The sequence below is a fragment of the Agelaius phoeniceus genome, chromosome 3 (genome assembly GCF_051311805.1).
Source record: "Agelaius phoeniceus isolate bAgePho1 chromosome 3, bAgePho1.hap1, whole genome shotgun sequence".
Lineage (NCBI taxonomy): Eukaryota > Metazoa > Chordata > Aves > Passeriformes > Icteridae > Agelaius > Agelaius phoeniceus.
The window spans coordinates 62,994,394-63,021,407 of record NC_135267.1 but is presented as its reverse complement, the minus strand read 5'-3'; the positions used below and the strand labels follow the sequence as shown (position 1 = coordinate 63,021,407).

Genomic DNA, 27,014 nt, shown 5'->3' with positions numbered 1-27,014 from the left:
TACAAGAAAGATATTGAGAGGCTGGAGTGAGTTCAGGGCAACAGAACTGGTGAAGAGTCTGGAGCACAGAGCTTGTGTGGAGTGGCTGAGGGAACTGGCTTTGTTTATCCTGGAGAAAAGGAAGCTATGGGGAAAGGAAGTTCTGTTGTATAGAGTAAACCTTATGACTCTATACAACGCCTGAAAGGAGGTTGTAGCCAGGTGGGATGAGTTTCTTCTCCCAAGTAACAAGGGACAGGACAAGAGGAAACAGCCTCAAGATGTGCCATGAGAGGTTTAGGCTAGATATTAAGAGAAAAGTCTTAATCAAAAGAGTTGTCAAGCACTGGAACAGGCTGCCATGAGAAGTGTCCCCATTTCTGTGGATTTTTTCTAAAAAAATGTAGATATGGTGCTTAGAGACATGGCAGTGCTGGGTTAATTGTTGGACCAATGATCTGAAGGGTCTTTTCCAACCTAGATTATTCTATGATTCTATGAAAACATGACTCTGATGAAGACAACTGTATTTTGTTACTGACTGAAATGGGTCCAAAAAATCTTCATTTTTAAAAATACAATGCTAGTTACTAAGATACTTCCAAATTAACTTGGGCTGGTTGCGAGAACTGAGTTGTGCTGAGAGAAAGCAGAAGTAAAGGTGCCCACATGCTAGAGGGACATCAGTGAGTCCTATTTCCAGATAAAATAGGCATGCTGACAGCAGGCTTCCTAAGTAGCAAGTGTCCTAGTCTGATTTCCATCACCCAGAAAAGACTTGATTTCTGAAAAAAATCTACTCTGCAGTTTCATGCCATTCTGGCTGAGACCAAGACTCTTGTCTGTGGTGCTAATTTCTAAAAATATAGCCCTTGCAGAGGGAACAGTGGACTTCAATGGCATCCATATGTGACTGTACACACACACCAAAGTGTGTGTACAAAGTCATCCCCAGAAACAGCAGGCTACATGTTATCACTGTCAAAGCAGTGCCATCAACTAATAGAGATTTCATTTCCCCCACTGAATAACTAGATTTGTGATAAAAGGATTTAATTGTGTTAGCATTCAATCTGCAGGGTAATTACCTGGTAAACCACCAAAACACAAGCTCTTCCCTTCCATATGGCTTGAGTCAGTAGTATACCTTCATTGTCACACATCTGGTGTGCAGCACTGTCCTGCCATGAGGAAGTGCAGCCTCAGTCCATGCCCTCTCTGGCCCCCACATATCCTCCATTGTTACAGTGACACTATGGTCCATGAACATCCCAATTAAGTTTTGGCTGAGTTGTTCTATGATGTCATTTTGGAGGTAAATCACCAAAATGTTTTTCTCCACAGGCCACTGACGCCTGAGAAATTTTTCCCCCTGCACATTTCTATGATGAAACAGTGTTAGCAACAGCAACCCCTAATGCCCAAGTCCAGCCCTTGGGAAGGGCACAGAAACTACAAACCAAGAGGGAGCACCTCTGTGAGGGCATCCCAGTCACTGCAACACAACCCACCCTCAGGATAGAAGAACAGCAGGCACACCACCACAAAGAACTGCTCCTCTCCCAACAGCTGGTTCAGACTTTCTCTCTGACAGGGTGAGGATAAGTACAACAAAGCTTGACCTGCATTTGCAGGGGCAGGGGAGTTTAAGCAGAACTACAAGCTCTTTCATAAGCTATGCCAGCTCTTACCTGCAGTTATCCTCAACAGGGACCCAGAACTGCCCTAGCTACACAAAACCATATCCTAGCTATCCATCATCCTAGCTACACAAAACCATAGTGTAAATCTCTCTCCTTCTTCAAGGGTATGAGGGCTCCCCTTGTGCGGTGTACTGCCCTCTGACCAAGGGGGTTCCAACACACACAGAGCTGTGCCAGCCATAGATGCTGTGCCAAGCAGGCACGGTGCCTGGCAGTTTCTGGCCACATGCAAGCTCAGGTGCCTGGCCATGAACCACACTGACCTTTAGACAAAGGGTTGCAGGTATATTCCCCAAATTTGCTGTGCTGCCCACACAGCCAAAATAAGTTGTTTGCAGTTGCTCTTAAGTAGCCTCCTTTCTCATCAATGAATGGGCAGAAGAGGAAGAGAAGCTGAGTGGGGGATGTTTCCCATACATGAAAATTGCAGCCTAGAAAATGTGAGGCAAAGCTTAATGAGGTTTTTACAGGCTTACAGGTATCAGGAAAATAACTTATTCATTTAGGCTGAGGAAGACTTGATGGGTTAAATAAATAGATAGTTAACAGTCAAAAGATAGCAAAGCAGTGATTACAGGCACTTTGAATGATGAAAAGTTCAATGCTTTGTGGTGGTGGAAAGTGGTTTGCACCCATTAGAGGAAGTGGGGATGGGTTCTGCACTGCCTAGAAGGACATGTCACAGTGTATTTTGTGTAGGAGACAGGATTTTAGGGATTGGGTTATTTTCAGTTGCTCCACCATTGGCAAAAATTCAGAGACTATGCATTTTATGTTCTATAAGTGATTGTAGTGGGCACACTGTGGGCATGTATGACTCAGATACATATGATGGTGATCCAGTCTCAAGGGACAGTCCTGATATGTCCAGAGCCCACAGTGGGAAATAAAATGCCTGTTACTTGCTCTGTTCTGGTGCAGAAGACATGGAAGTATTGAAAATAGGCAGCAGTTTTGAAGTATGGAACCAAGTATGGTTCATGAGGAGGATCTACAATGAGGATCAAAGTCACTGCTACACCAGAGGAAAGGTGAAGTCCACAAGGAAATGCACAGCAAGGAAAACCAGCCTGCACAGGACCTATGGGGCTGTTTATGATGCACGAGACATCCATGAAGGCTGCCAGCAATGGCCTTGATAACTTCCTTGCTAACCAGTGGTTCACACTGGGAGCCAGCAAGAAGGGCAACAAAGACTCCACCTTCTACAGCTGCTGCAGGTCACTGCAGAGTTCCAGGAGGATGACAAGGTTTCATCAAAAAGCACTTGTTTCCCTGACCTTGAAGCTCATCTTTACCAGAGATGATAAACTCCATGGCAAGGGAAGCCAGGAAAGTGCTGTGTGAGGGACCTTTGCAATCTCTGCAGTGTAAGACTACAACTTGCTGTTTGAGACAGCTGCCCTGCATGTAACACCCAAGGATTCTCACGTGGGCTCATGTCACAGAGCTCTTCCACTGACCTCTCTTTCAGAAGATGTACATCTATCTTCCCTGGCATCATAACACAGAAAGCCAAGGGAAAAGCAGGCCCAGATATGGGAAGAGACAAAAGTGGCAGCAACAGGAAAAGCTTTCACACTGTGGGTGATACCCTTGTGCTTGCAAAACGATGCCATCTGTAGATAACAAGAGAACATGCTGCCTGCAAAAGAGACCTGTACCATGCAGAGACAAAGACTTGGATCAGAGCCTCTGAATTATGAACCCACTGTGAGTTGAAACATGGCTGTTCTGGACCAGTCAGCTTCTGCCCCCCACCAAGTCCTCAGAGGTTATTACAGGATTCCTTACATTGCTTTCCACATGAAAACAATGTTCAAAAACAAAGACAACTGTAAACACAGGCAGACTCTTTGTAGTGATCTGACATTATACAGCCCCCAAATGCACCTCAGTTTCATGCTGCCCACCAAAGAGGCACATTAATTAACCAGTCACCAAAAGATTAATCTCACTATGTGAAGTCATCTGTCCACCTTACTCATGCAGCTGAAAAGGGGCACTGCTATCCCTTGGATACTCAGAAGAATGCCCAGCACAAGTCATTTATAGATTCACAACAGCCTCATGTAAGTGACATTGTTATCTAAGTACCTTTTATCATATTTTAACTAAGTAAAGGTAAAACACAAGTAAATGTATTTTTTCAAGACATCTACGGTAAGTAATAGAGTTGCAGATGTCTAAAATGCACAAGCAAAGATGTGACAGGAAAACCACACTTAACCTACTTACACTGAGATTAAATCAGGAAGGACTCTCTTTCCACCACCACAGAAATCAGTTGCTGGGGTTTAACTTTCAGCACACCTGATGACTCAGGTTGCAATCCCTCAGAAGAAAACACCTTCAGGAGACAAGGAATCTATCACACAGCGTTAGCATTCCGCTGATGTCCTTGCTTGTGTTCTTCTGGCTACTGCTAGCGCTTGTGCTGGGCTAACTGCTGACATAGTTTCTCTTCTCCCACATTCATGAACAAGAAAGACAATAGTAATGATGTAGAAATTGCTTATTAACAGAGTACTAACAGGGAAAGATGATATGCATGGCCAAAATCTTCATGTAAAGAAAGCCATGCAGATTTTCTCAAGTTCGTGTTAGTCCCACGTGTACTTCCATATCAGGATTTAGTGCACGCTAAGTACAACCCCTCAAACATATGATTTATGTTTGTTTGATGCCACTACCAACAGTGATATTCTGTGCATTTTTAGTCTATCATATGCAGAGTCCCTCACTAGCAAAATAGATGAAATTATAAATCACTTTATTTACAACATAAAATAGTATAATTTGTACTTTTACAATTACTTGGGTTTTTTTTTCAAGTCATGGTATTATTTCATAATTACAAAAGAGAAAAACTGATTTGCCATCATCTTTTTCTTTATGTACAGGATTCTGCATCTTTTCCCTTGATTAAGCAAAAAAGCTTGTGAAGTACAACATATGAAAGCTTGTGTCCACAATCCAGAAATTTGACTCACTAATATTGCAGAAGGCCCCTAAGTAAGTCTTATTTGTGAATGTAAAAAATAAGGAAAATGCAATGTTATAAATGTAATGTCTTTCTCTTTTACAAAGGACTATGCAGAGGTAAAAGAACTGTACAAAATCATGAGGCAGACTGTGAATGTGCAATAGTCATGTGCTCAAGGATGTTTTCTCTAATGTATTTACTAAGGATATTTTGTATACCTTCATGATAATGTTTTAAATTGTGTTTACAGACACACAAACACTATACAAGTACATAAACTGGTCCTGCTTCTGAAGGAAACTTTATAACTATATACGCATCTCCACAGATTAAATGCAGTGGTATGCAAGCAACTAAGAGCCCTGTCAGTTCCCAGTGACTTCAAGAGTCATCCTGTTGAAAATTTTTGGATCCCTTGGCTAATATTTCTGCAAAGCTATACCAAGCATTAAATCTGGATACATAAAAAGATCCTGCCTTACTTCCCTCCACCAACCAATCAATACTCTAACCTGCTTATGATCACTTCAACATGTAGCATCAGCAAATATGGTCCACACACAAGCAACTCATCTATCCAAGTCTGTTTTCAGTTTAAAGCAAAAAAAACCCCAATTTTCATTAAATGTAAATACATCTTATATCCTGTGCCCTGATACCAGAAACACAAAGATGAACAAATCCCACTCCATGTTTCAAAGCGAATTCTTCCTGTTCTGAAATATGGCACTGTCTCTCACCATATTTTCCAAGCCTGTATCAGTTGACACTGGTCTATTTTGGTCAGCAGAAGATCTGTGGCAGACAAGACATCAAACACAAGCCTTTGCCCATCTCCAGTGCCCTGATAACAAGAAAAGCTATTATATAGATTTTTTAAAAAGAGATAGTAACAAAAGGGAGACGGACTCCTAGGAAAAGACACCAAACAGCATCTCATGCCAGCCTGCCTTACTGAGGGCTGCTCTTGTTTTTTGGCTTTGCAAAGCACTCAGAATTTTGACTGCAATCCAGCAAAGCAATTCTGCATTTCCCATGTTTTCCCACCACTAACTTGAAGGGAACTATTTGTACACATGAAGACAAACCTACACTTCATATTTTGCTGGGTCAGGATCAAGGCACCAATCATCTTTCTGGATCCTTATTTTCCTATGAGAATTGGATAAAATGAGCTAAAAAAAAATAAATCTTGTAAGTGTGAGCTTTAGAAAGCCTCAAGACCCAGGAACATTCCTAAAATAATTTGCATTCCACAGCAGCAGGGCAAAACCATTTCCATTTCAATGAGCCCTTTGGAGAGGACTCTGGTCTACTGGCTGAAACTCAGGACTGAACCCCAGCATAAATAAACACCAAACCCACTTGTACAAGGTCACGTGAAAAAGTACTTTTTCCTGTTCTCCCTCAATACCTTGGCTAAACTTTTCATCACTTCAAGCCTGCATCCGAACACTTATTTCAAGAAGGGCACTGCCACTCCTCTGCTGGACAGACTGTTCAGCAGGGAGATTTCCTGTCCCTTTCCTGCAATCATCCTCAAGCAGCTGACCCCAAAGAGTCAACAAGTCTGTGGCTTCAAAAAAGGTTTGACAAAAACCTGGGGTTTAACACTCACTTCTTTCGTAAGTTTGATACAAATAACACACACTAGCAGCCGAAAACTTTCCAAATTGGTGAGCAAAACCCACAGCAGAGACAGACAAACAGACCAGTTCCCATACGGTGCAAAAGTCACTCCCGTGACCAGAGCGGGGGATACGCTTTCAGTCAGTACTTTGGCAATGTCAGTAAATTTCAGGAAATCATAAAAACAGATTTATCATCTAGAAGCCAACACCTTACCTCACACATCTTGCTTAGATTATGGCAATCTAAAACCTCCCACCCTCAAAACGCTCACAATCTTGCACATTATCTACAACATATGCAACCCAAGCACTATTGCAACAAGGTGATGCAATGTGTAATGTTGCTGCTATGTTATAAAAACACTCACAAATTATTTGGTCGATTTTCACTTCTCAGTTTTGCTCACTCTCATACACTTTCAGTAGTTTTAAATTTCAATGCTCTGAAATGACTTAATTCAGAACCTTGTAAAAGGGAGGAAGTTTTATCTGAAAAAGATTTTGGGTCAAGAATATTGGTATTTTTCGGTTATTTTAGATGCAAAGTGATCTTTACAGTGATTCTACGGGGTTTAGCAGCTTAGTCTCTTTGGTTGCTTCATAAGAGCTGGATGTCTCTATACCTAAATTATGTGGCAAAGCATAATTAATGCTCTTCCACAATATGCCTCATTGTTAACAGCTTCTTGGCTAGTAAAAATGTTTTCTTTTTCCTCTCCACTCCCAAAGGCGCTATACTTCAGAGATTTGTTTGAGCTGCCAGAAGTAGGCAATGATAACACAAGTACATCCTTATAACTCTGAAGCATAGGCAGAGTTTTCACTGAGAATTTTATACTCGAGGCAGAGACAGCAGGAGCTGATTTGTTTCAATTAACACTACAAGACTTACACTGGGTAACAGCTGCCTGTCACATTGCTCCATTTGTTTGCTTCAACCCGCAAGCTCAGATTTCCTTTGGACAGCAGCTGGACCTGTCAGTGGCAAACTCGGCAGCCATATCACCCACATCCCTTCCCTCCTGTTCTCACACGTGAACTGGCTGGAGCAGGATACTGCACTGGAAATGCAAGCTACCACTTCAGATGGTACAGAGGCAAGGGATAATTATTAGAACTAATGTACTGAAATTAGCCATCACATTATTTGTCAGGGACTGATTCTATTGGAACTAAACTGTAAGTCGAGGAGTGATTTCTTATTGCCTTTTCTTAAAAGGTATGTTTGTTTTAGAGGTTATATTTTCATAGCAGTGCCTAGAATGCCTGTGGTGCACAACTCTAATAATAACCAAATCCTCCAAATGGTGCATATATGCTTTATAATGAAAGCTACACATGTTTCTAAATATTACTTGGCTGTTTCCTTAATTTTTCCTTTGGTTATCAAGCCATTTAATCACTCCAAAGATCTGCAAATTGTGGCTCACAGATTATTGTTGAATAAAAGCAGATATAAATGCAGATAATTCATATTCAGTCCAGTAACCTCTTTCTCAGATAAAAAAGAGATAAAATGTTGCTCCCCACTGTCAACTAAAGATTAATTGAACCTTTTGTTCTCCCATACTGACAACTGATCACACAGAGTTATAACTGGACTCCTGCCTTTCTGCGGTCTGGACTGGAATTGCATGGTATACAAACCTGTTTGGAATTCTGTGCCACTTCTTGCACATTACTCAAACAAGAAGCCAAAAAAATGTGGCATTACATGCACAGTGTTCATGCTCGTTTAAAATTTCATCCTGCAGGGCAATGTTGTTCTACTGTTTTGTCCAGCAAAACTGAAACTTGAATAAATTAAAGGAGACTGTCTCTTCTGTACACAAGGTTCTTTTTTTCGGTGAAAGAGAATGTGAAAGGAATTATGAAAACAGGGTAACAAGGTCAATGATGTAGAGACTGAAAGTAAAGGAAGAGCCACTACCTCCACAGAATGACAAAAACAACTTAAAAACAAGTCACTGTTAAATCCCCTGTCAGTACCAAATGAAGAGTTTGGAATATGGTGCACCACAGATTAATGAATGCCAAGTGCAGGCTGATATAAAATACACCTTGTATTTCAGCAGTTTGGCATTTTTATTGCAGTCATTTGTCTGTATGCCAGTTTTTCAGAGACAGCCTTGGAACCTGATTAACTTCTCCATGTGCTCTAGCAACAGAGGCAAAGAACACCATTCCTTCATTTAAAATTGATCTTGACATAGAAAAGTTACAATAATTTAGAAAAAAACAAGCTAAGTGATCTCCAACCTTTTATTAAAATTCACTGAGAGGACACTTGTCTTCATTCCTTCACTGAGTTGCATGATCTCTTACTCCAACTCTGACTTTTGAAACATCCATTTAGTATGGTTCTGTGAGTTAATGAAAAGTAACCTGAAACAACTCAGATGTTTGGCAATTGCACCCCAAGTTACCAGAAGGCTGGGTTAGTAATTTACAAAAACCTACATGAACATACTCTGTCAGATGTTTATACAGCACGTCAGGTCTGCAAGTGCAAGAACTTTGGGTTATCTAAAAGTGCCCACTATCAAATACTTGGATGTTTTCTGTCAACAGCTACCAAAGTGCATTTTCCTTGTTGCACCATGACATTCTAATCTCCAACATTTACTACAATCTCAATAACAAGCTAACAGATTTCTAATAAATGGTTGCTAATGACTTGCTAACCATATTCACATTGGGAGAACCCATATGATTCAAGAGTCAGTGCTCTGCTGGAACAAACTTAGCCACATGTCACACTCTCCACAATTATGCTCTGTCTTAAGTTGTTTGATAAACTTTGTGGATTCAACTTTGGAAGAATATCCTTGTCAAAACACATGATATTCAAATTAAAATTTAGTGCAATTTCAGATTCTGGGACTCGAATATATTACTAAACGTATGATAGCAACTATAACACCTCAGTAGATGTGCAACCATTTTTGCTATCAGGCTAGAATTTAATATTAAAAATTATAACCTGACTATGGGTTTTTCTAAATTAGATGATTGCTTAATAAATTTATAAAGTTAAAGTGCAAATCACTGACCACAAAGATAATTCAGAGACTTAGAAAGTTGAAAAAATTAGTGAATTTGACAAGTAAAAATTTTCAAAGTAATAAATCCTGCTGATATTTTTACAGATCAAAAAAAGACACTCATTCTACATTGTCTCAACTATTTAATGAACTGCTTTTTTTGATTTGGGTAAAAAATATCTGAAACAATCTTATTTATATTCTCTGTTTTCTGTTAGTTTTAGAAATCTGTACTCATTTTTGTAATATCTTATTTTAAAATTATTTTATAATGCTGAGATTATTGATGTTGAGAAAAGTGGTATGAAAAAATTAGCAAAAATCTGGTAATTTTATTTTTGAAAGGACTGAGACCACAACCCCTTCTCAATCAGGTCACTTTGATGACCTCTAACATCGTAGTATACACTCTGTAATTTAGTATTTTATTTTTGTTAGAGGTCTACAAATCTGTAAATATTTGGCTATATAGGTCCAGAAGCCTGCAAAGACTTGAAGTGTTCTGAGATTCAGGCATGAACACTGACAAATCGTTGAAACAATAAGAACAACTTAAAGGGAAAAAAACTTCCAGCCTTATCTTTTCTATTAGAGAAAGACAAAGGGTGGAAAGCAATTTAATGTCCCATTTATCCTTGCTTTGTTTTCTATCTTGTCAGTCTCTCTGTTTAGGCCAGGGCAGTCTTTCTTCTTTTCATTCAACAAATGCTTAAAAATTAGGATGCATTTTATTAGCCAGAGCTCTCCACAGACTCAGTGAAAAATCTGCAAATGCAATGATTAAAAAGGGAGACAATTCCTTCTATCAATTACACTAAAAGTATTTCAGAGAGAAGAACAGCATGTAAATGTGCACAAGTCAAGTTAAGATGATTTCCAAGTGTGAAAATTATTCTTGTCCCTGGCAGCTGCTATGTGAGAAGTAACAAGGTCCAGAAGCCTTGCTGGGCACAACCAGTGACAAGAATATCATTACAATCCATCTGCAGCCCCCAAGAGACACAAAATGCCTCGCTAATCCTTTGTTCTAAGCAAAACTAGAAATCCAAAGCAACATGTTTCTAAGCCAGGACATAGTGAGTGTCACCATATGAACACCTCCCTGACCCCCTCAAATGGTTTCAAATAAGGGCAAGCTGAGAATACCTTTCAGAACCACAGAATTTTGGTATCACAGATATTATAGTAAATGTGTTTGCTTTGCCTGCATATTTACTTGCTTTGTGAGGAAAGGAGTGTTAGATTTGTAAAAACAAGTGAGTCATGAACAAGTCAAAATATTTCCAGTAAACTTATTTTTGCCTGAATACCCTGAGTTAACTGAAACCAAAACATTTTGCAGACTTGTATCAGTTTCACTGGCTTGTGATGAATTGGTGCTCCAGGCTGTGCTACATTTTGCTGAAATTGTTAGTTACAGAATCACAGAATCAACTAGGTGAGAAAAGAGCTCTGATCATTGAGTGCAACATGACCAAACACTACCATGTCCACTAGACCATGGCACTAAGTGCCACATTCAGCTTTTTATTAAACACCTCCAGGCACAGTGACTCCACCACCTCCCTTGGCAGCCCATACCAATGTCTAATCACCTTTTCTCTGAAGAATTCCTTCCAAATGTCCAACCTAAAACTCTCATGGGCCAGCTTGAGACAAGGTCCTCTTTGTTGCTGGTTGCCTGGGAGAAGAGACCAACCCCCACCAGGCTATAGCAGCTGTAGAGAGTCTCCCTTGAGCCTCCTTTTCTCCAGTCCCAACAACTCCAGCTCCCTCAACTGCTCCTCGTAAGACTTGTTCTCCAGACCCTTCACCAGCTTTGTTGCCCTTCTCTGGACAAGAGAAATTTAATTCACCTTCATCTGGGGTCTAACAGCCTAACTGTGGAAATCCTCACCTGTCACATTTTTTCTTACTTTCATTGGCATCCATCACTGAGGACCAACACTGAGTGATCTCTTTCCAGTGCCTGGCACCACTAGGATGAGGAAGGGCTATCTGGCTGCAAGGTTTACAGGAAGCAAATGATGCATTTACTCAGGATACCTCATGAGCTAGTTTTCAAATTTTTCTTCCACTGAAAGAGGGAGGAGTGGTTTTGTCATAGGGCATTTGGACTCCTTCTGACCAGCAGCCCTGGTATTTTCTTGGATGAGCCCTGATAATATAAAAAAATAGTGTTTCAGCAGATAAATAATCTGCTGCTCTTTCTTACTATGAGAGATATTAAATCACTTGCCTAATTAATATGGGTGATTGCTGAGATACCTAAGTACAGTTGAAGCAGAAAAAGATTCTGTTACATCTTCTTAGTTTGTCTTAATCACTTTAAAAGGGTTTAATGTCTTTTTGTGTCTCTCAGCACATAAAAAATGTAAAAACAGAAGTCAGAAAGCATCCTAGAAATCTATGGAATACTTCTGGAGCATTACAAAGGTTGCCTCTCTGGACAGAAAGTAAAGCTGGTTGCTAAGACTAAATAAAAATTGAATTGAAATAGAACTTGTGATTACAAAACATATCTCTGAGGGTTTTGTACTTTTATCTACCAGCTTCTCTTTTGTCATGCCAATTGAACATCAGTAATGTTTTTAGTAACTTCTTTTTCTTAGCTAATTCTTTCCAGCATTTTACCATCTTCCTTCTGCCTTTTGCTTAGTCCCTCTTTTCAGATCTTTGTTCAGAATCTCTACTTCCCTTCCTTTCAAACTCCTCTTGGTTCTCTGCATGCCATATCTGTGACAATGACTCTAGAGATAATTCCACCTGGAAAAGAAGTAATTTCTACTTCTTCGGGGACAAAATAAGCATTGAACTACTTTAGTTATGTCTTTAATATGTGCTTCACCAGTCCTTCCACTGCTTATTATTGCAGGACAATATAATGATTAGACACTTGGTGTCTTCTTTGGGCATCAACCTATCAAGGCATTGGTGAAATAGAATTGTAATGCTATATAAAAAACTTGTTTGTTGCTCAATTTTACAACGCTCTTATTGTAATCTTTAAAAAAGCCAAACTGAATCTAAAGTTACTTATTCCTGCAGAACAGGACAAACCAAAGCTGTCCATCACATTTTACAGCTGCCGTGATTGAAATAACATTCCAGCTAAAGTACACCAACAAAATTGCAATGACAGTTTATGACCAAAAAAAATCACATGGGACTCTTGCTGTTGTGGTTCTCTCTGAAAGACAAGTGTCTTCTCTCTGAAAGACAAGTGCCACTCATGCAGAAGACATCCTTGCTTCTCCTCAAGAATCCCTCAACACCATTAATAGCAACAGAAACCTGGATACAAGAGAGTGAGTGGAAGAGCAAAATTTAATATTGCTCAATGCACTACATTTCCTTGGTGTTGTGCATGTTAGCACAGGTTAAATACTGCTACACCAATACTTTCCTAAGTGCTTTCCTAATCTTATATTGTTCTATCCCAAGTTGTTTGTGAAACAGCTTCTGAAATAGTGCTCTAGGTGCAAGACACAAAAAGATAAAAGCAGATCTACTCTGTCCTCCAAGACAGAACTAGTTTACAAAGGCATCCTTGATCCTTAGTTAGCACTGAAACTCATGCCATTTTACAAAAGATCGATCAGTACAAGCAGAAAAAGAGGAAATGTGAGAAACATAGAGACAGTAAAGTCCATTGGAAATAGCTCTTCCTTCTGGATTGTCACGTCAGAGACATCTGGAACCCAAAACACTCTCTCACAGCGAATTACAAATAGCCCATATACAGAAGAATGCATTGGAACATAGAGATAAATCAGCAAATAAAGCAAAATTAGAAGCAAAATATTTATTTGACTATCCCCAGGATACGTGAGCAATTAAATTTTATGATCAACTTTCAAGATTTTCCCATACAAAATTCAAGTCAACTGACCTTCTTTCTGTCCTAACTCTTGTTATTTCCTGCTAGTTATCACAAAATAGCAGTATCCTTGGCATCATTCAAAGAGATTTCCTACCTCTTTCCACACAACACAAGAAAAGAACAAACATTCTTTTTAGTTTAGTGACAATTAGAAGATGCAGCCGCCTGCACGGTGGCACAGGCTGAAGTAGAAGTGTGTGACTGCTGATCCCTTGGTGTCTTGTTGGCCTCATGCTTATCTGTGAAAGCAGGAACATCTTAAAATAAAAGTTCAGAGGGGCCAGTAGGGAACTAGCTGGCAGTATTCTAGCTTTGAAAACATCTTGTGGGCCAGGTTGCTCTTACTGAGGAGGACGATTTAGATTCATAAAGTTAGGTGTAAGGGCAAGTGCTCAAACACATCAAACTTACAATGACTGCCTTAAGTATAGTGTGTGTATTCACTTATGGGCAGGGTGGGGGTCAATGTTTTTTGGGGTTTAATCATCATTCAAGAAATTAGGAATTTGAGGGAGGGACAGCAGATCAGGTCCCAGCCCTGGCAATACACTGTAGATTAAATGTGTCTCAGTCAAGGCGAGGGGAATTATCTTATGACGCTTCCTTTCCACTGAGCACTGAAAGAGGACATACAAGTGCTCACAGAACTTTACAACAGGAGGTTCTTGATGCAGAGAAAATTATAGAAATTAGAGGAAATAGAAGTTATTGACTTTAGTTAGAGAGCATGAATTTGTGACCTACCCTGGTTAAACTTAGAGAATAAACTACATGATTTAATGGCCCCCTTTAGGAAATAAATAATTATTTTCTTGTATTTATGTGATTTTTTTGTACCAAACTCTCCAAACTTCCCACTATTGTTGTCACTCTGATACACAGGTCCAGAGGGACTGGTACAGTTCTTCTAATCTTACTTCTCTCTTTTATTTCTGCTCATCCCATCTTCTCTTCTTACACAAATAATCCTATTATCAATTTTCAGCATCTGCATTATCAGAACAACCAGATTCTATTCACATGTCAGAGCACTGAGCAATTCAAAAAGCAGTGGCAGTCAGCCCATTACACAGTTATAGTACTCCAGGATCTATTTCAGCTCCCATTAGGTTTGCAAATGAGATTTTGACTGCTTTGACTTACAATTCAGGGCAAGTAACACGCTAGTGGTGGAAACCATACTGCAGATACAGTGGCACCAGGGCAGCAAATACACACAATATCGAGGAATAAAAGCACAGTTTGTCACCAATCCTGTGACTGTACCTGCACTTCTGTTGGGCACAACTCCCCGTGTTCCACCCAGTGCCACCGGCTCCGCACAGCCCCATTTTGTGCTGTGCCGTGTGACCACTCCCCACGCACAGAGGCGGAGCAGTGCTCCTTGAGCTGCTTCTCCAAACAACAACAGGGACGGGAAGGACCAGTGAAAGGAAATTCCCAATGACAGCGTCTTTATTTCTCCCCGATAAAGCGTCAGAGCACAGCAGAGATGTTGCAGGGTCAATGACATACTGAAGACCTCACAATAAAAAAGGGACACTCTTGCAAAGTGCAAGAAGGGACAGGACCGCTTGACATCTTGTGCTGCTGCACATAATTAGGTATCTCAGACTTAAACAGCCAGATTTTCTGCTAAGCTTTGGGACAACCAAGAAGAATCAGGTTATACCTGCTGACATTAATTTTACGACTGCAATGCAATCCAATCTGAGTGGTCAGATTGGAAACCTGCTCCCCATTGTGTCAGAGCTGGATTGCTAATCTCCTGGTAATTTTGCCAGGCACATCCTCTCCTACTGATTCCTGGAAAGAGGGCGTATATGTCATTTCTATTTATTCATTAAGATCCTCATCATGTTAGACAAAGTGGCCACAAATATGCATGTAGATATATCATGTACCCAAAAACATGGTTTGGATTCTGTCCTATATAATCCTTTATAAATTAAAAATATCAGCTGAGGTGGGAAGATTGTGTTTTAACTCACATTTTAAAGGCAGCTAGTACTTTTGCTCTTCATCAACTACTTTAAACACCTTCTACAAAAGCAGTTTGACTTACTGGCCATGCATTGCAAGGTGGGACATACTTGTTGTTTTAAAGTCAGACAGGAAGCAACAGCCCCCAGAGAAAAGTTTGGCTGTCCGATATTCACCTTTCTCAGAAATGAACTGTCATTTGACTAAGGAACACAAACTTCTAATAGATAAATAAAAAAACAACTGAAAGTTAAATTTTAACCAAGTTAAGTACTTTAAGAAAAAAACAAATCCTATGTAGTAAGATGTAGTAAATGTAGTAAATGTAGTAAATCCCTCTTCCACACAGGAAAAAAAAAAATTTAGAAGTTGTGTGTCCCGTAGGAGTCAATGACAACTCAAGGCTTGACCTCGGCAAGCTGTCAGCCTCCTGAAGAGAGATGGAAAACTGTGTAAACCCTGCTGCGGCGGCTTCTGTCGGCGGGGGTTTGATGCAGCCGTCGAGACCCGTGTGCGAGCGGAGGGCGCACCTTTGGAGCCGCAGTTGTTTTTCCACGCGGGAACAAACCTCCCGCACCACGGCCCGTATCTCCCGTCACGGGGGTGCCACCGCCGCCCGCGGGTCACCGCACCGCCCGCCGCCCCCCGCTCTGCCCTGAAAGCCCCGTGAGGGCTGCGGGGCTGGAGAGAGGCACCAAGGAGAGATGAGGAGATGTGCCCTCCTCCTCCAAATTCGCGGTCCTGCGGCCTTTCTGTGCCCAGAGGCAAGAGTGGCCGGAGCGGACGCCCATCCCGGGGCTCCGGTGCGCGGCGCTGCGGACGGACAAATGGGAGAGCCTGCACGGCGCCCGGGGCGTGAGGAAAGTCGAGGGGGACAAGCGGAAAATAAATAAGTAAAGACGAAACTCTCCTTCTGAAGGCGGACACATTGTGGCAGAGTTTTCCTGCGGCGGCGGGCCCGGTCCGACAGCCCCGGTGCTCGGCGCCCGCCCCCCAGCGCCCCGCCCGGAGCGGGCCCCCCGCTCCCCCGAGCGCCCCGGCACGGCTGCGGGACGGCGGAGCACCCCCGGCCCGGCCCCGCACGCCGGTCCCGCTCACCTCATGGCCCAGCTCCCCGGGCGCCGCCCGCTCCCCCAGCGCCGGGCCGGGGAGCGCAGCGGCGGCAGTGGCGGCTCCTCCCGTCCCCGCGGCGCTGCCCGGCCCCGGGGAGACGCCTGGCGGCGGGGCGGCGGCGGGCGGGCCGAGGGAGGGCCGGGACGAGGGGCGGCCGCGCCGCCTCCCCTCTCCGCTCCGCCCCTGCGGGACGCCGGGACGGAGCGGGGGGTGAGTCCCGGGCGGAGCGCGGGGACGGCCCGGGGATGCGGCCCCGCCGCCGCCGGTGCCCGGGCGCTCGCTGCGCGGCGACGCTAGCGGGAAGCTCCTTCTCAGGGGAGCTTCGGGTCCCGCGGCTGTCGATACCGTCTCTGCCGTGGCCGCGGAGCTGCCCGTGCTTGTGAGGATCCACAGAACGTCCTGACCTGCACTGCTGGTGATTAGCAACTTCCCAGGAAGGCAACTCACAACATTTAGAATGTCCTGCACGCACGTCCCGGTTTTGCTTCCTTTACGTGGGGTTCAGGGACAGACTCGCACCCCAGCAGGCGTGCACCTCCCCTGAAGCAACCAGTGTCTGTTTCTTGTACTGTCACGGGTCAGCCCTGAGGAGATGATTCCACCTTCTCCGTTACCACCAAGCTGGATGGGACTTTGAGCAACCTGACCTACTTAAAGATGTCCCTGCTCAGGGCAGGCATGGGATTGCACCAGATGATCTACAAGGCCCCTTCCAACTCAAACTACTCTGTCGTTCCATGAGCCAGTGTGGATTGCAAGTACTGGCTCCTCATGCTATAAATGAGTAAATTCTGCAAAAGTTCGACACCATTGGGGTTCAGCAGAGGAGGGAAATTGAGACGGGCGTCACTAGCGCAGGGTGTGCAATGTGAAAAGGTGACACCAGCAGTGTCATTCCCGGCGTTTCTCCATGCGGATTGCCGCGGGCTGTCCTGCCCTCTAGTGCCTGCAGCGCCCGCTCCCTCCGGCCTCTCTCGGCTCCCTCCTGCACTCACGCACCCAGGAGCTGCAGAGCCCCGTGCACCCCCCGTGCGCCGTGGGTGCAGAGCTGTCCACCCTGCGTGCCTGCCGGGGACAGCTGCTGCTGGGAACACTGACCCAGCAACGACACGGTGCTGCTGCAATGTAGCACAGGCGTACTTCTGTGAGGGGGACGGCCCCACCTGAGGAACTGGCCTGTGAATGGACAACTAACTAACTACACATGTCAGTGAAGACACATTTTGTCAGTCATGTCTGGGACTACTTCCAGTGAACCGGCAGGAAAGGACGATTACAAAGAAAACCGAGACTGGACTTAGCGTATAGCTCCAGCCCCTCACCGCCAGGAGGGGCTCTAAGAGAGGATGCTGAGGAGGATTTTGCACAGGCAGAAATTCCCAGGGGCAGGTAACTCTGGACTTGGCAAGCCTGAGGAACAGCTGCTTTGGCTCTATTACCTGCTGAGATGTCCATTCAAGTTTGTGAGGAAAGGAAAGACTAACATGAGTCAAAAACAATTTATTTAATTGCTGTAGTAACTACCTTTCAAAATAAGGAAAGTAAAGAAATATTGTTCCAAGAACATTATCAAAGCATTTGCAAAGATTATTAAGAGTCTCTCAACATCCTTCTCATGACCTTCTAGCACAGGGTGTGGGACAGCATTACTTTTCAACTGTAAATCTCCCCAAAACCTCTCCAAAAGGTTTTGATGGATTGGATTGTATAAAAGGAGACAGAATTTCCATGCCATTCATTGCACTAGTAACTTCTCTCTTGATTCTAGCAGCCTGAAATCAGCAACTCCAGCATATGGAAAACATGTTTTAATGCTCTATTGTTGCTTAGGTTCATCCTTCAGCATGGCTAGGGCACAATACCTGTAAATAGATAGGAATTAATTCCTTATTTCTAAGCCACTGGTCTCCATTTACTTGATGACTTGCCTGTTTGTTACTCAGTTTCCAAATCTGCTGCTCCTTCTTGACCTTATTCTTCTAACTGGAATCTGAAGCCTCTTCCTCAGCAACAGGTTGGTCAGTCTCTTCTTTCTCAGCAACAGGTTGGTCAGCAGCATCCTCCTCACCAGACATCTTGGGAGATCCATCTGTTGCCCCGGGCTCATCAGCAGGTGCCTTTGTTTGAGCAGCTGGAGGTGGACGGCTAAATTCATCTAAGCGTTTTTCCACCACCATACGAATCAAAGCTGAAACAGAGATAGCCACCATTTACAACCACAGAGGAAAAACCCTATAATTTGAGAATTTTTTTTGTATATATTACTGAACTATAAATCCCTTAAGAGGGAAATAACCCTGAAATAACTCTGAAAATGAAGAAATTTGTAAGGACTGGAGCAAGACAATGGTGTCTGGTTAAAAACTTAAACAGATTTAACAAGAATACAATAGATATTCACATCACTATTATATCCTGCAGCAACATTCTCCTTAGGATGTTTATTCAGTAGTCACATACAATATTTTTTTCTTAAAGAGACATGTCCCTTCCTTCTGATGAGCTACATGAAGAAGTGACACTTGAGTGTATATGTATCAGCATAAAATACTTAACACACCAGCTTTAATTGTCCAAATCATATTATAACTTAACAAGTAAAATTCAGGGTCCTAATTAAACTAAAAATAAACCAAAGGAAGCAAACATACTTGTAATACAAACCCAAAATCCCAGCAAGAGGAAAACTATAGGAATGAAGATGTTATGCAAGTGTAAAAAAGTGGTTTGATCTAGGAGCACATTGCTAAGCACAGATATACCATACTTTTGTGTTTCTACACAAGACAGAATCCAGGTTTTTCAGGTGTTTCAACTACAGCCTCTAAACTAATAAAAGAGCCCAAATATTTAGCTTGAACTGGCCAAAGAAGACTGATATTTCAATCTATTTCAAAAGCAAGGACATGATTATCGACTGATAAGGAGGTAAGCCCTTGTTTTGATGAAAAATATTGGTCACCTTGCTTCTCAGTCAACCATGGCCCACCATCATCCTCCTTTTAATGTAGGAAAATAATCCATAGCTCCATGAGCTCACACAACAAATTAAGATGCTTTCATGGTATACATGTGGCAACACACAAGCTGGGCTTTTCTGTTCCCACTAGCACAATCAGGTGCACTACAGAGAACACTACAGCAGTGTAACACAGAGGAAGTAGAAGCTTTATAGCCAAAAAAAAATTGTGTTCTTTAACCACTCTGTTCCTAAGTGTTGTATCTCCCAGCATTAACAAACCTCAAACAGTATAAAGTCAGAAGAGAGTGGATAGTGCTGCATGACTGACACTTCCATTATTTCAGCTGAAAATCAGTTATCTAATTGTCTGTAGTAGTAGTTTTCCAACATTAAAACATGTTAATATATTAAAAAAAAAACAAACCAAATCAACAAACAAATGCAAACAAACAAAACTCCCAACACAAAAAACCATGGAGTTTTTCCTAAAATGACACTTCCTACCTTAACCCAGTGACCATATAAACGTGACATTTGTTCTGACCAGCAAAAAAACAATCAAGAACATCAGGCAGCCCAGATTACATTCCAGGATTTGGTAACTTACAGTCAAGCATTGTTCTTCCCAGAACCTTCTTCTGTAGTTCTTCTTCCACTTCTGACATCAGCCATGGAAGGAATTCTGTCTCAATATCTGTCAGAATTTAGGAGGAAGAACAAAGGGAAAATGACCAACAGGACTTGGTGGCTGTTTTTTATTTGCTACAACAATTAAGGGATGACACCCCACGCCCTGCCAAAAGGCACTTGTTCTGTAAAAGTCACATGAAATCTCTCAGATGTTTTTTTTTCTTATCTCCAGCTTCTCTTACTGAGGTTCATGATCATTATAGATTCAGGGTCCTCTTAACTGCAGTTATTTTCAAAGAGGTCTGTCACCCTTGAAGGGCTCAGCACAGATGAGATACACAGTCATGTTCTAGTGAGATCCAAATAACTATCCTGAACAAGTCAGAAGAATAACATTTCCTGCCTTGCTTTCCAAAGACATTTGGCTTCTGGTCTGCTGAAGGCATTTGTTCTCTCTGACTAAGGAGCTCTTGCTTACTTATGTATTTCTCAAATGATACTTTTTGAACACATCCCAAAGCCTGCCCTGGTTGCAAAACACATTCAGTTTCTGCATTGACCTCATGATTTACCCTGGAGAGAGTGTAACCATTCCCAAGCTGTGGTCTGTGCCAGTGTGAAGACTGGTGAAGTGGAGTGTAGCAAGACAGCTCATAAGAAATGCTGCTGATTCTAAGGGCTTGGAAGTCACTGATATAGAATTCCAAAATTATTTTCAGGGCCTAATTCTAATTGACTAATTTTTCACTTGCTTTGATAATCATTAAAAAATATTCAGAATAACATACTGATTTCTTTGTCTGCTCTATAAAAATACATGTACTTCAGTTTGGATCTCTCTCCCAATCCTAACGACCCATTTATTTCTGTCTAGCTCCAAAGTAGCTCTTCTCATTGTCACACTGTCAGCTCTTGCTTATTCTTACTATTTGTACAGATGAGCAATAATGTTTTTTGTGTTCAGTCACAAATGTAAATGAATAGTCTTATGACATTATTCTAAATAATAGGATAATATGCTATGTTTCATGTTTTTTTTGAGCTTTATATAACTTTGCTCACATATTTAAAAAAAAACAAAACAAAACAAACCTCTTTCTATAGGGTCATAAAAAAATCCACTGTCATGAAGATTGTTGAAGACTGAGGGAATGAGATCAGCCAGGTAACGCTGAGCAAATGCCCGAGCTGCAATTTTCTCTGCAGTCTCTTTCTGTTTCCGCAGCTTTTCCAGGTGCTCCAGCCTGCGACGTTCCTGTCAAGGCAATTATGCATGTAAAACTTAGAGGCCTTTAGCTGCAACTCCTTTGATCTAGATTTTGAAGAATTACAGTGTGTGTCCCATAAATAGCAAAGATAGTATGATCTCTACCTGGTATTTGCAGCCTCTAACTTCCACTGAAATTCCTCACATGAAAGAGTGCTTGAAAGCAAGTTTGTACTTTATCTCTGGAGTATTAAAATACCCCAAATTACAAACACATTTCTGTAGTATTCCTTTTTTGAATTTGACAAGTCTGTAAAATAAGGGCATCACAGCTGGCCAAATGAAACCCTTCTCTGATGCCTTAGTATACATTAATCTCATGACTTTTTGCTTTATTATTGCAGATCAAGCTGGTTATTTGCCTTGGAATACGATGAAGTTCAGATAAGTATTTCCCAAACTTTTTATCTTCCAATATTATATCATATTGCAAGTACCAAAAGATTAAAACTCAAATTGGTTCAGGAAACCATTAGAAAACACAGTTATACAAGGCTGATTAATAGTAAGTAATTAACACTTACCTTCTCTGTTTATTCCTATTTACTAAACATTACTAATATGGCATGATACTTTGCAATCTTGAGATGTGCACACAGAGTAGAGCATGCATTGTGTGTGAAAGACCAGGAGGTGTCTCTCTTACTTCCAAGCACTCTGACTATTTGTTTAGCACTTATTATAATAAAAAGCCTTAAGAAACAGCTGTACCAGGTACAGAAGAAAATGCTGTTAGTTTTGACCTTTTGACCAGGTCAACTACACCAAGTCACTCAAGCATGACAGCTCCAAATAAACACAACAGTGTGGTGCTGTTGTATGAGAGCAAGTGGCAGAGTGCAGCTGTATGTCATAAAAATGCTTTAAGGTACGTCAAAGCTGACAGTATCCTTTTGGGCATACCCAGCTTATATCACAGGCTGTTGTTCAGTACTGGAAATGTTTTTCTCCTTCTGACAGGAACTCCCTTAGGAAGTCCTACCTTCTCCTCTCTGATTCGCCTGTCCTGCTCTTCCAAGCGCTGTAGCTCAGCAAACTCTGCATTACGCAGCTCAGCAAAGGCACGCTGATGTGACCACAGCTGGGACAGCTCTTCTTCTTCCATGACTTCCAGCAAAGCCTGCTCAACTGTTTTGCCAACCAACACCTCCAGGATCGGCTTAACTTCAATATCAAAGTCAAACAACTGAGGATGAGAGTCAGAGAAACAGAGAGAAATGTCTCTTGATCACAATTACTCTTAACAAGGATTGGCAAGGAGAAAAGGAGGATGAACAATGCCCTTGTACTGAAGTCAGGCTGGGGAAGTGCAGGTGGGGGACCAGTGTCAGCTAAGGCACAGAGAATCATGAGTGCTGCTGGGGGTGCGTGGGATGGCCTGAGTGGGATGGCCTGAGACACCACACAGCCTCCCATAGCCCCTGTGGGGACTGCCAGGGAGAAGCTGAGCACTCGCCTAGACCGTATTTCTGTGTTCCCAGTCCCTTCTTGGGCTGGACATGTTTTACAGAAGAGAGCATTTCTCAACATTGTATCACTTAGCTGAAAGCAGCAGAACCGGTGCACATGGCAACACATCTTCCTTAATTTTGCACTTAACCTCAAAGCAAACCTTGGTGAGTTGGCTTTGGGTGGTTTGTGGGGGTTTTTTTGGCATGTTCCGTGAGGATTCGTTCCTTTCTGTTTCTACTTCAATTTTGTATCAGAAATGTGTTTTGGATGGAAGAGATATTTTGACAGCACTTGTGGACCTGACTTCATACCTCTCCTTTTTCTATTTGAGTGGCCACATCTTTTCCTGATTTGGCTGGTATGAAGAGTGGAGTGGGAGGTCTGTCCAAAAATTCATCTGTTTGACACTCTCCATCAACCTCTATTATCCGATCACTAATCTCTTCCAAATACAGTTCTAGAAACAAAAGCACAATGAATACTCAACATGGGATTCCTTTCATTTTAGCTTTCAACTGTTTTTGATGACTCTATATTCTGAATTACATCCAAAGAGGGCAATAAAGTGCTTTCTATAAAGTTAGAAAAAAGGCCTCACAAAACATAGGTCAATTTGCTGCAAAGGCCATCTGATACTGTGTTCTCTGTAATGTCAGGTGCACTTCATGGAAGTGATTCCAAAAACAGTAGTTCACCTTAAGCAAAAGTTTTAAACCTTCCATTTTAAGCATATATGAAATTTCTCTAATTATACTGAAAATGGAAAGAATAAATGAAGCAGTCTTGACTAGTATTCAAGAATGTACACTGAAAAATAGACCTTCTGGGAAAATGTCACTAATTGGACAAGTATAGAACCTCTGATTCCAGCATCCTATGATTTTAAACTGTGTGATTCAACCAACTTCATCACCAATTTAGCAAGTGAATATAGATCAACAAACTTTTGTTTTCAGACAGATATAAAAAAAATGCAGCCTTTTACCTGTCTGCACGTGAACATGTACTCTGCCCTCCACAGGCTCCGGCGTTCCTGGTCGAATTTGCTCTTGTGTAAGCCTTCTGGCCGGTGTGTGTTTCTGTGCTCTCCTCTGCCTTTTAACCTCAAGGGTAAGGGGCTCGGTACTCTGAGCAGGGGTGAAGAAGGAAGATACCCACAAAACAGAATACACTTTATACTTGAAAATGATATTCAATTGCCTCTACAGAAAAATGAAGGTTGCTCTTTGATCTTAATGATAGCTATCTAGTATTTTGGATTTACTTTCCTGGGTCCTGGCCCTAAATTTTCACAGACTTAAAGACTGTATGGCATGAAATTAATAAGTTATGCTAGCTGCCTACAGGTACATAATAATGGCATCTCATGCTAAGAGTAATAATTAATTATTTTCTTGTTTGAAAGTGAATATTGTATACAGAACTTTGTTATATAAAGTATATTAAAATGGTATGTTCTCAAATTTTGAGAGGTCAAATGGACTTAAGTCCAGTTATCATATTATGAACAGAATTGCTTGCTAGATAAAAATTATAGACCAATTATTGCTGATGAAACAGAAGAAACTCGTAATAACATTTAAGTTCAGTATTCTACTTATAGATTGAGATAAACATCAGCTTTGAACTTCTTAAACAAAACTTACATAAAATTCACTCTAAGAAATGAGTGAACTGAACAACACAAAGCTATTTTCAAACAGTAGCTTTTAAAATATACTGCTTTAAATTCATATATGATCAAATTATCTTTGTAGAAATATTCTCTGAAAACAAAGTATCACATTTGGGTGGGATTCCGAGCAACCTGGACCAGTGGAAGTTGTCCCTGCCCAGGGCAGGGGGTTGAAACTAGATGATCTTCAGGGTCCCTTTCAACTCAAGCCATTCTAAGATTCTATGATTTACTATCATATCAGGATATAGCAGTAATAAAAAAAAATACTTTGGCATCCTCACAAGCAGCTTTTGCATACAGCTGGACCATTTAGCTCTGCTTCTGTGGTAGGATAGACCAAAGTCTATCCCACAACTCAACTTCCCAAGAGCTGCAGTTCCCCCTGATGACACCTTGCATATGATAAAAGATTATCAAGTAATGACTTGTGTTCAGGACCATTACCCTAAAGAAACAGAGAAAGAAAATAAAGTCATCAAGTATTTAATGGGGAGTAAAAAAATCAGAACTGCAGAAGTTCGTATGAAACTGAGTGTTTTAAAGAAGAGCTAGAAACAGTCACAGGCTGGTTTAACTGGAGAGCCTGTGACTACGTGAAACATTGAAAGTTAAATTACAGCTTCATTACAGATGAGGAACAGCTTCGCCGTCCTACCTATGGCTTTCAAACAAAACTGTAGCGTGATGCACTTCAGCGAACCCCCCTACCTGCGGTGGGGGAGGACGGGCGGACAGAACGTTTCCGCGCACCACTCTCGGGTCGATCATGATGTTGCCGTAGCGCACCTTCTCCCTGCGGCACAGCACACACAGCGCCGCTTGCGGCTTCCCCCCGGCCGGCGGGAGAAAGGCAAGGCTGCGCTCCTCGGGGAGGGAGCTGGGCCCAGGGGAAAGGCGCGGAAGGCAGCGGGGCAGCGGCCCGCCGGACACCGGCACTCACGTCTCGGCGGCATTGGACTGCTCTCGGTACTTGGGCCGGGGGGGCAGGGAGCGGGGCTGGCTGGAGAAGCTGTAGGGCCCGTCGGCGGCCGCTTGCACGGGCCCCATGGTGGGCTCCATGCTGCGGCTCCGGCTCCGCGCGGCGCGGGCGCGCCTGAGGGAGCGCTAACGGCGTCCGTCTCCCGGGCAACGCGCCGCGCGTGCGCGGGCCGGCGGCCGCGGGGGGCGTCGCGGAACGGCTGGGGCTGGGAGGCTCCTTAGGGATCGTCCGTGCACAGGGACACGTCCCGCCAGAACAAGGGTGCTCCAAGCCCCATCCAGCCCGACCTCGAACACTTTCAGGATGGGGGATTCATAGCCTCTCTGGGCAACCTGCTACAGTGCCTGCTACCACCATCCCAGCAAACAATGCCTTCCCAATATCTAATCCAAATCTACCCTCTTCCAGTTTGAATGCGTTCCCCCTTGTCCTGTCACTACATGCCCTTGTAATAAGCCCCCCTCCAGCTCTCCTGTCGGCTCTCCGGTACTGGAATGCGGCGGTCAGGTCACCCCGGAGCCTTCCCTTTGCGGTGTGCGGCCCTCGCGGAGCTGTTCCGCCGGGACAGAGGCCAGGCCTGGGGCCGTGCCGGCCCGCCGGGCCCCGGGAGAGCGCCGCCGTCACCCACAGCGGCTCCGTGCTCACTCGGCAGCGCTGCGGGCCCGCCCCGGCCGAGGCAATGAGGGCGTCGGACCGCGAGGTGTCACCGTCCTCCCGCCGCCTCCGAACAACTCCCCAAGGACTCGCAGCTTCCCAGGGACACGCGAGGTGCCCTGGCACTGGCGTGGGGGGACGCGAAACCCTGTTGGGTGGCATGCTGGTGGCTTCAGTACCGGCGTCCTGGAAGTAGCGGCTCGAACAGCTGCACCCCAGATTTGTGTTTTCCACGTAAGCTGGAGATTTGGATCCTGTAAAGGTGTGCTATGATGGCAGAGAGAAGATGAGGTGAGTCCTCAGTATGCTGTCCCACCCGTGGTGAGCTGCGCTCCCTGCCAGGGCAAATCATGAGAGCGTGTTTTCAGCCTCTGTGAAAAATTTCCATTAAGAGAAACATAAAAGCGTTGAAGGGTTACTGATACAGTGATAGCCCTTTTTTTTTAACCTGTGTGGGTAGGGATATGCCTTGATTCTTTTAACAAGACTTAGCATATAAAATAGCCCCTACCCTTTGTTTCTGAAACCTTTGGTTTAAATATAATTTTTATTTTAAATTCTATTTATTTCAGCTCAGTTATGTTAATGCTGCAGACATCTGTGCTCCACTGCAGCCCTGAGTACTTCACAGGAGGCCTCAAAAGCATGGGGAAAGCTGTGGAGCAGGAGAAACTATTTGAAAAACAATTTTGAGAAACCCACCCTGAATAAAAAATACAAACAAACAAAAGACCCTCAAGAAACAACAAACAAACAAACAAACAAAAAACCCCTATTGAGGCAGTCCTTCAATATTTGCTTGTGTCTGGGCAAGCAAAGTTAATGAATGGGTTCTCAGTCCAGCCAAGTCAGAGCACTATGGTCCTTAAATTTGACCTGAGCCAATACAATCCTTTGATTTTGGAGACCTGACTCATATTTTCTGAAAATTTAAGTTTGGCTATAGAGTTGGCTATACAGCTTTTAGACTGGGGACTTGAAATCTGGGTAGACCTTTCCAGGATTGCTATGGATCTGGTGTTTCTCTTCATGTGAAAAACAGCTGCAGCATAGTCTAAAAAATGTCAGTC

General features: G+C 42.8%; 3 protein-coding genes across 3 annotated transcripts in view; 1 reads left to right on the top strand and 2 right to left on the bottom strand.

Moving 5' to 3' along the window:
• The window catches only part of PLAGL1 (PLAG1 like zinc finger 1), a 47,820-nt gene extending 31,377 nt beyond the window's left edge, over positions 1 to 16,443 (bottom strand). Inside the window, exon 1 of the mRNA XM_077175446.1 lies at positions 16,308 to 16,443. The gene's annotated coding sequence lies outside the window, so the exon portion shown is untranslated. The remainder of the gene's footprint in view (positions 1 to 16,307) is intronic.
• Positions 16,444 to 18,056: 1,613 nt separating this feature from the next.
• Positions 18,057 to 25,513, bottom strand: RSPH3 (radial spoke head 3). Its single transcript, XM_054629636.2, has 8 exons — positions 25,252 to 25,513; positions 25,020 to 25,104; positions 23,619 to 23,760; positions 22,945 to 23,090; positions 22,164 to 22,367; positions 21,007 to 21,169; positions 19,892 to 19,978; positions 18,057 to 18,510 (listed from the first exon to the last, which is right to left on the bottom strand). The coding sequence occupies exons 1-8, from the start codon at positions 25,368 to 25,370 to the stop codon at positions 18,302 to 18,304; spliced, it is 1,155 nt and encodes a 384-aa protein (XP_054485611.2). The 5' UTR covers positions 25,371 to 25,513; the 3' UTR covers positions 18,057 to 18,301.
• Positions 25,514 to 25,940: 427 nt separating this feature from the next.
• LOC129118996 (T-cell activation Rho GTPase-activating protein-like) overlaps positions 25,941 to 27,014 on the top strand; it is a 69,677-nt gene continuing 68,603 nt past the window's right edge. Inside the window, exon 1 of the mRNA XM_054630674.2 lies at positions 25,941 to 26,235. Coding sequence (XP_054486649.2) covers positions 26,231 to 26,235 — 5 coding nt within the window. The 5' untranslated portion in view covers positions 25,941 to 26,230. The remainder of the gene's footprint in view (positions 26,236 to 27,014) is intronic.

Excerpts from the sequence above, each read along its gene's own strand:
- RSPH3 (XM_054629636.2), bottom strand. The coding sequence starts at position 25,370 with ATGGAGCCCACCATGGGGCCCGTGCAAGCGGCCGCCGACGGGCCCTAC. Across the intron at positions 23,761-25,019 it reads CCCGTCCTCCCCCACCGCAG|AGTACCGAGCCCCTTACCCT; the intron begins GTAGGGGGGTTC and ends ACCCCTGCTCAG. Across the intron at positions 23,091-23,618 it reads ACATGTTCACGTGCAGACAG|AACTGTATTTGGAAGAGATT; the intron begins GTAAAAGGCTGC and ends TTTTGTTTCTAG.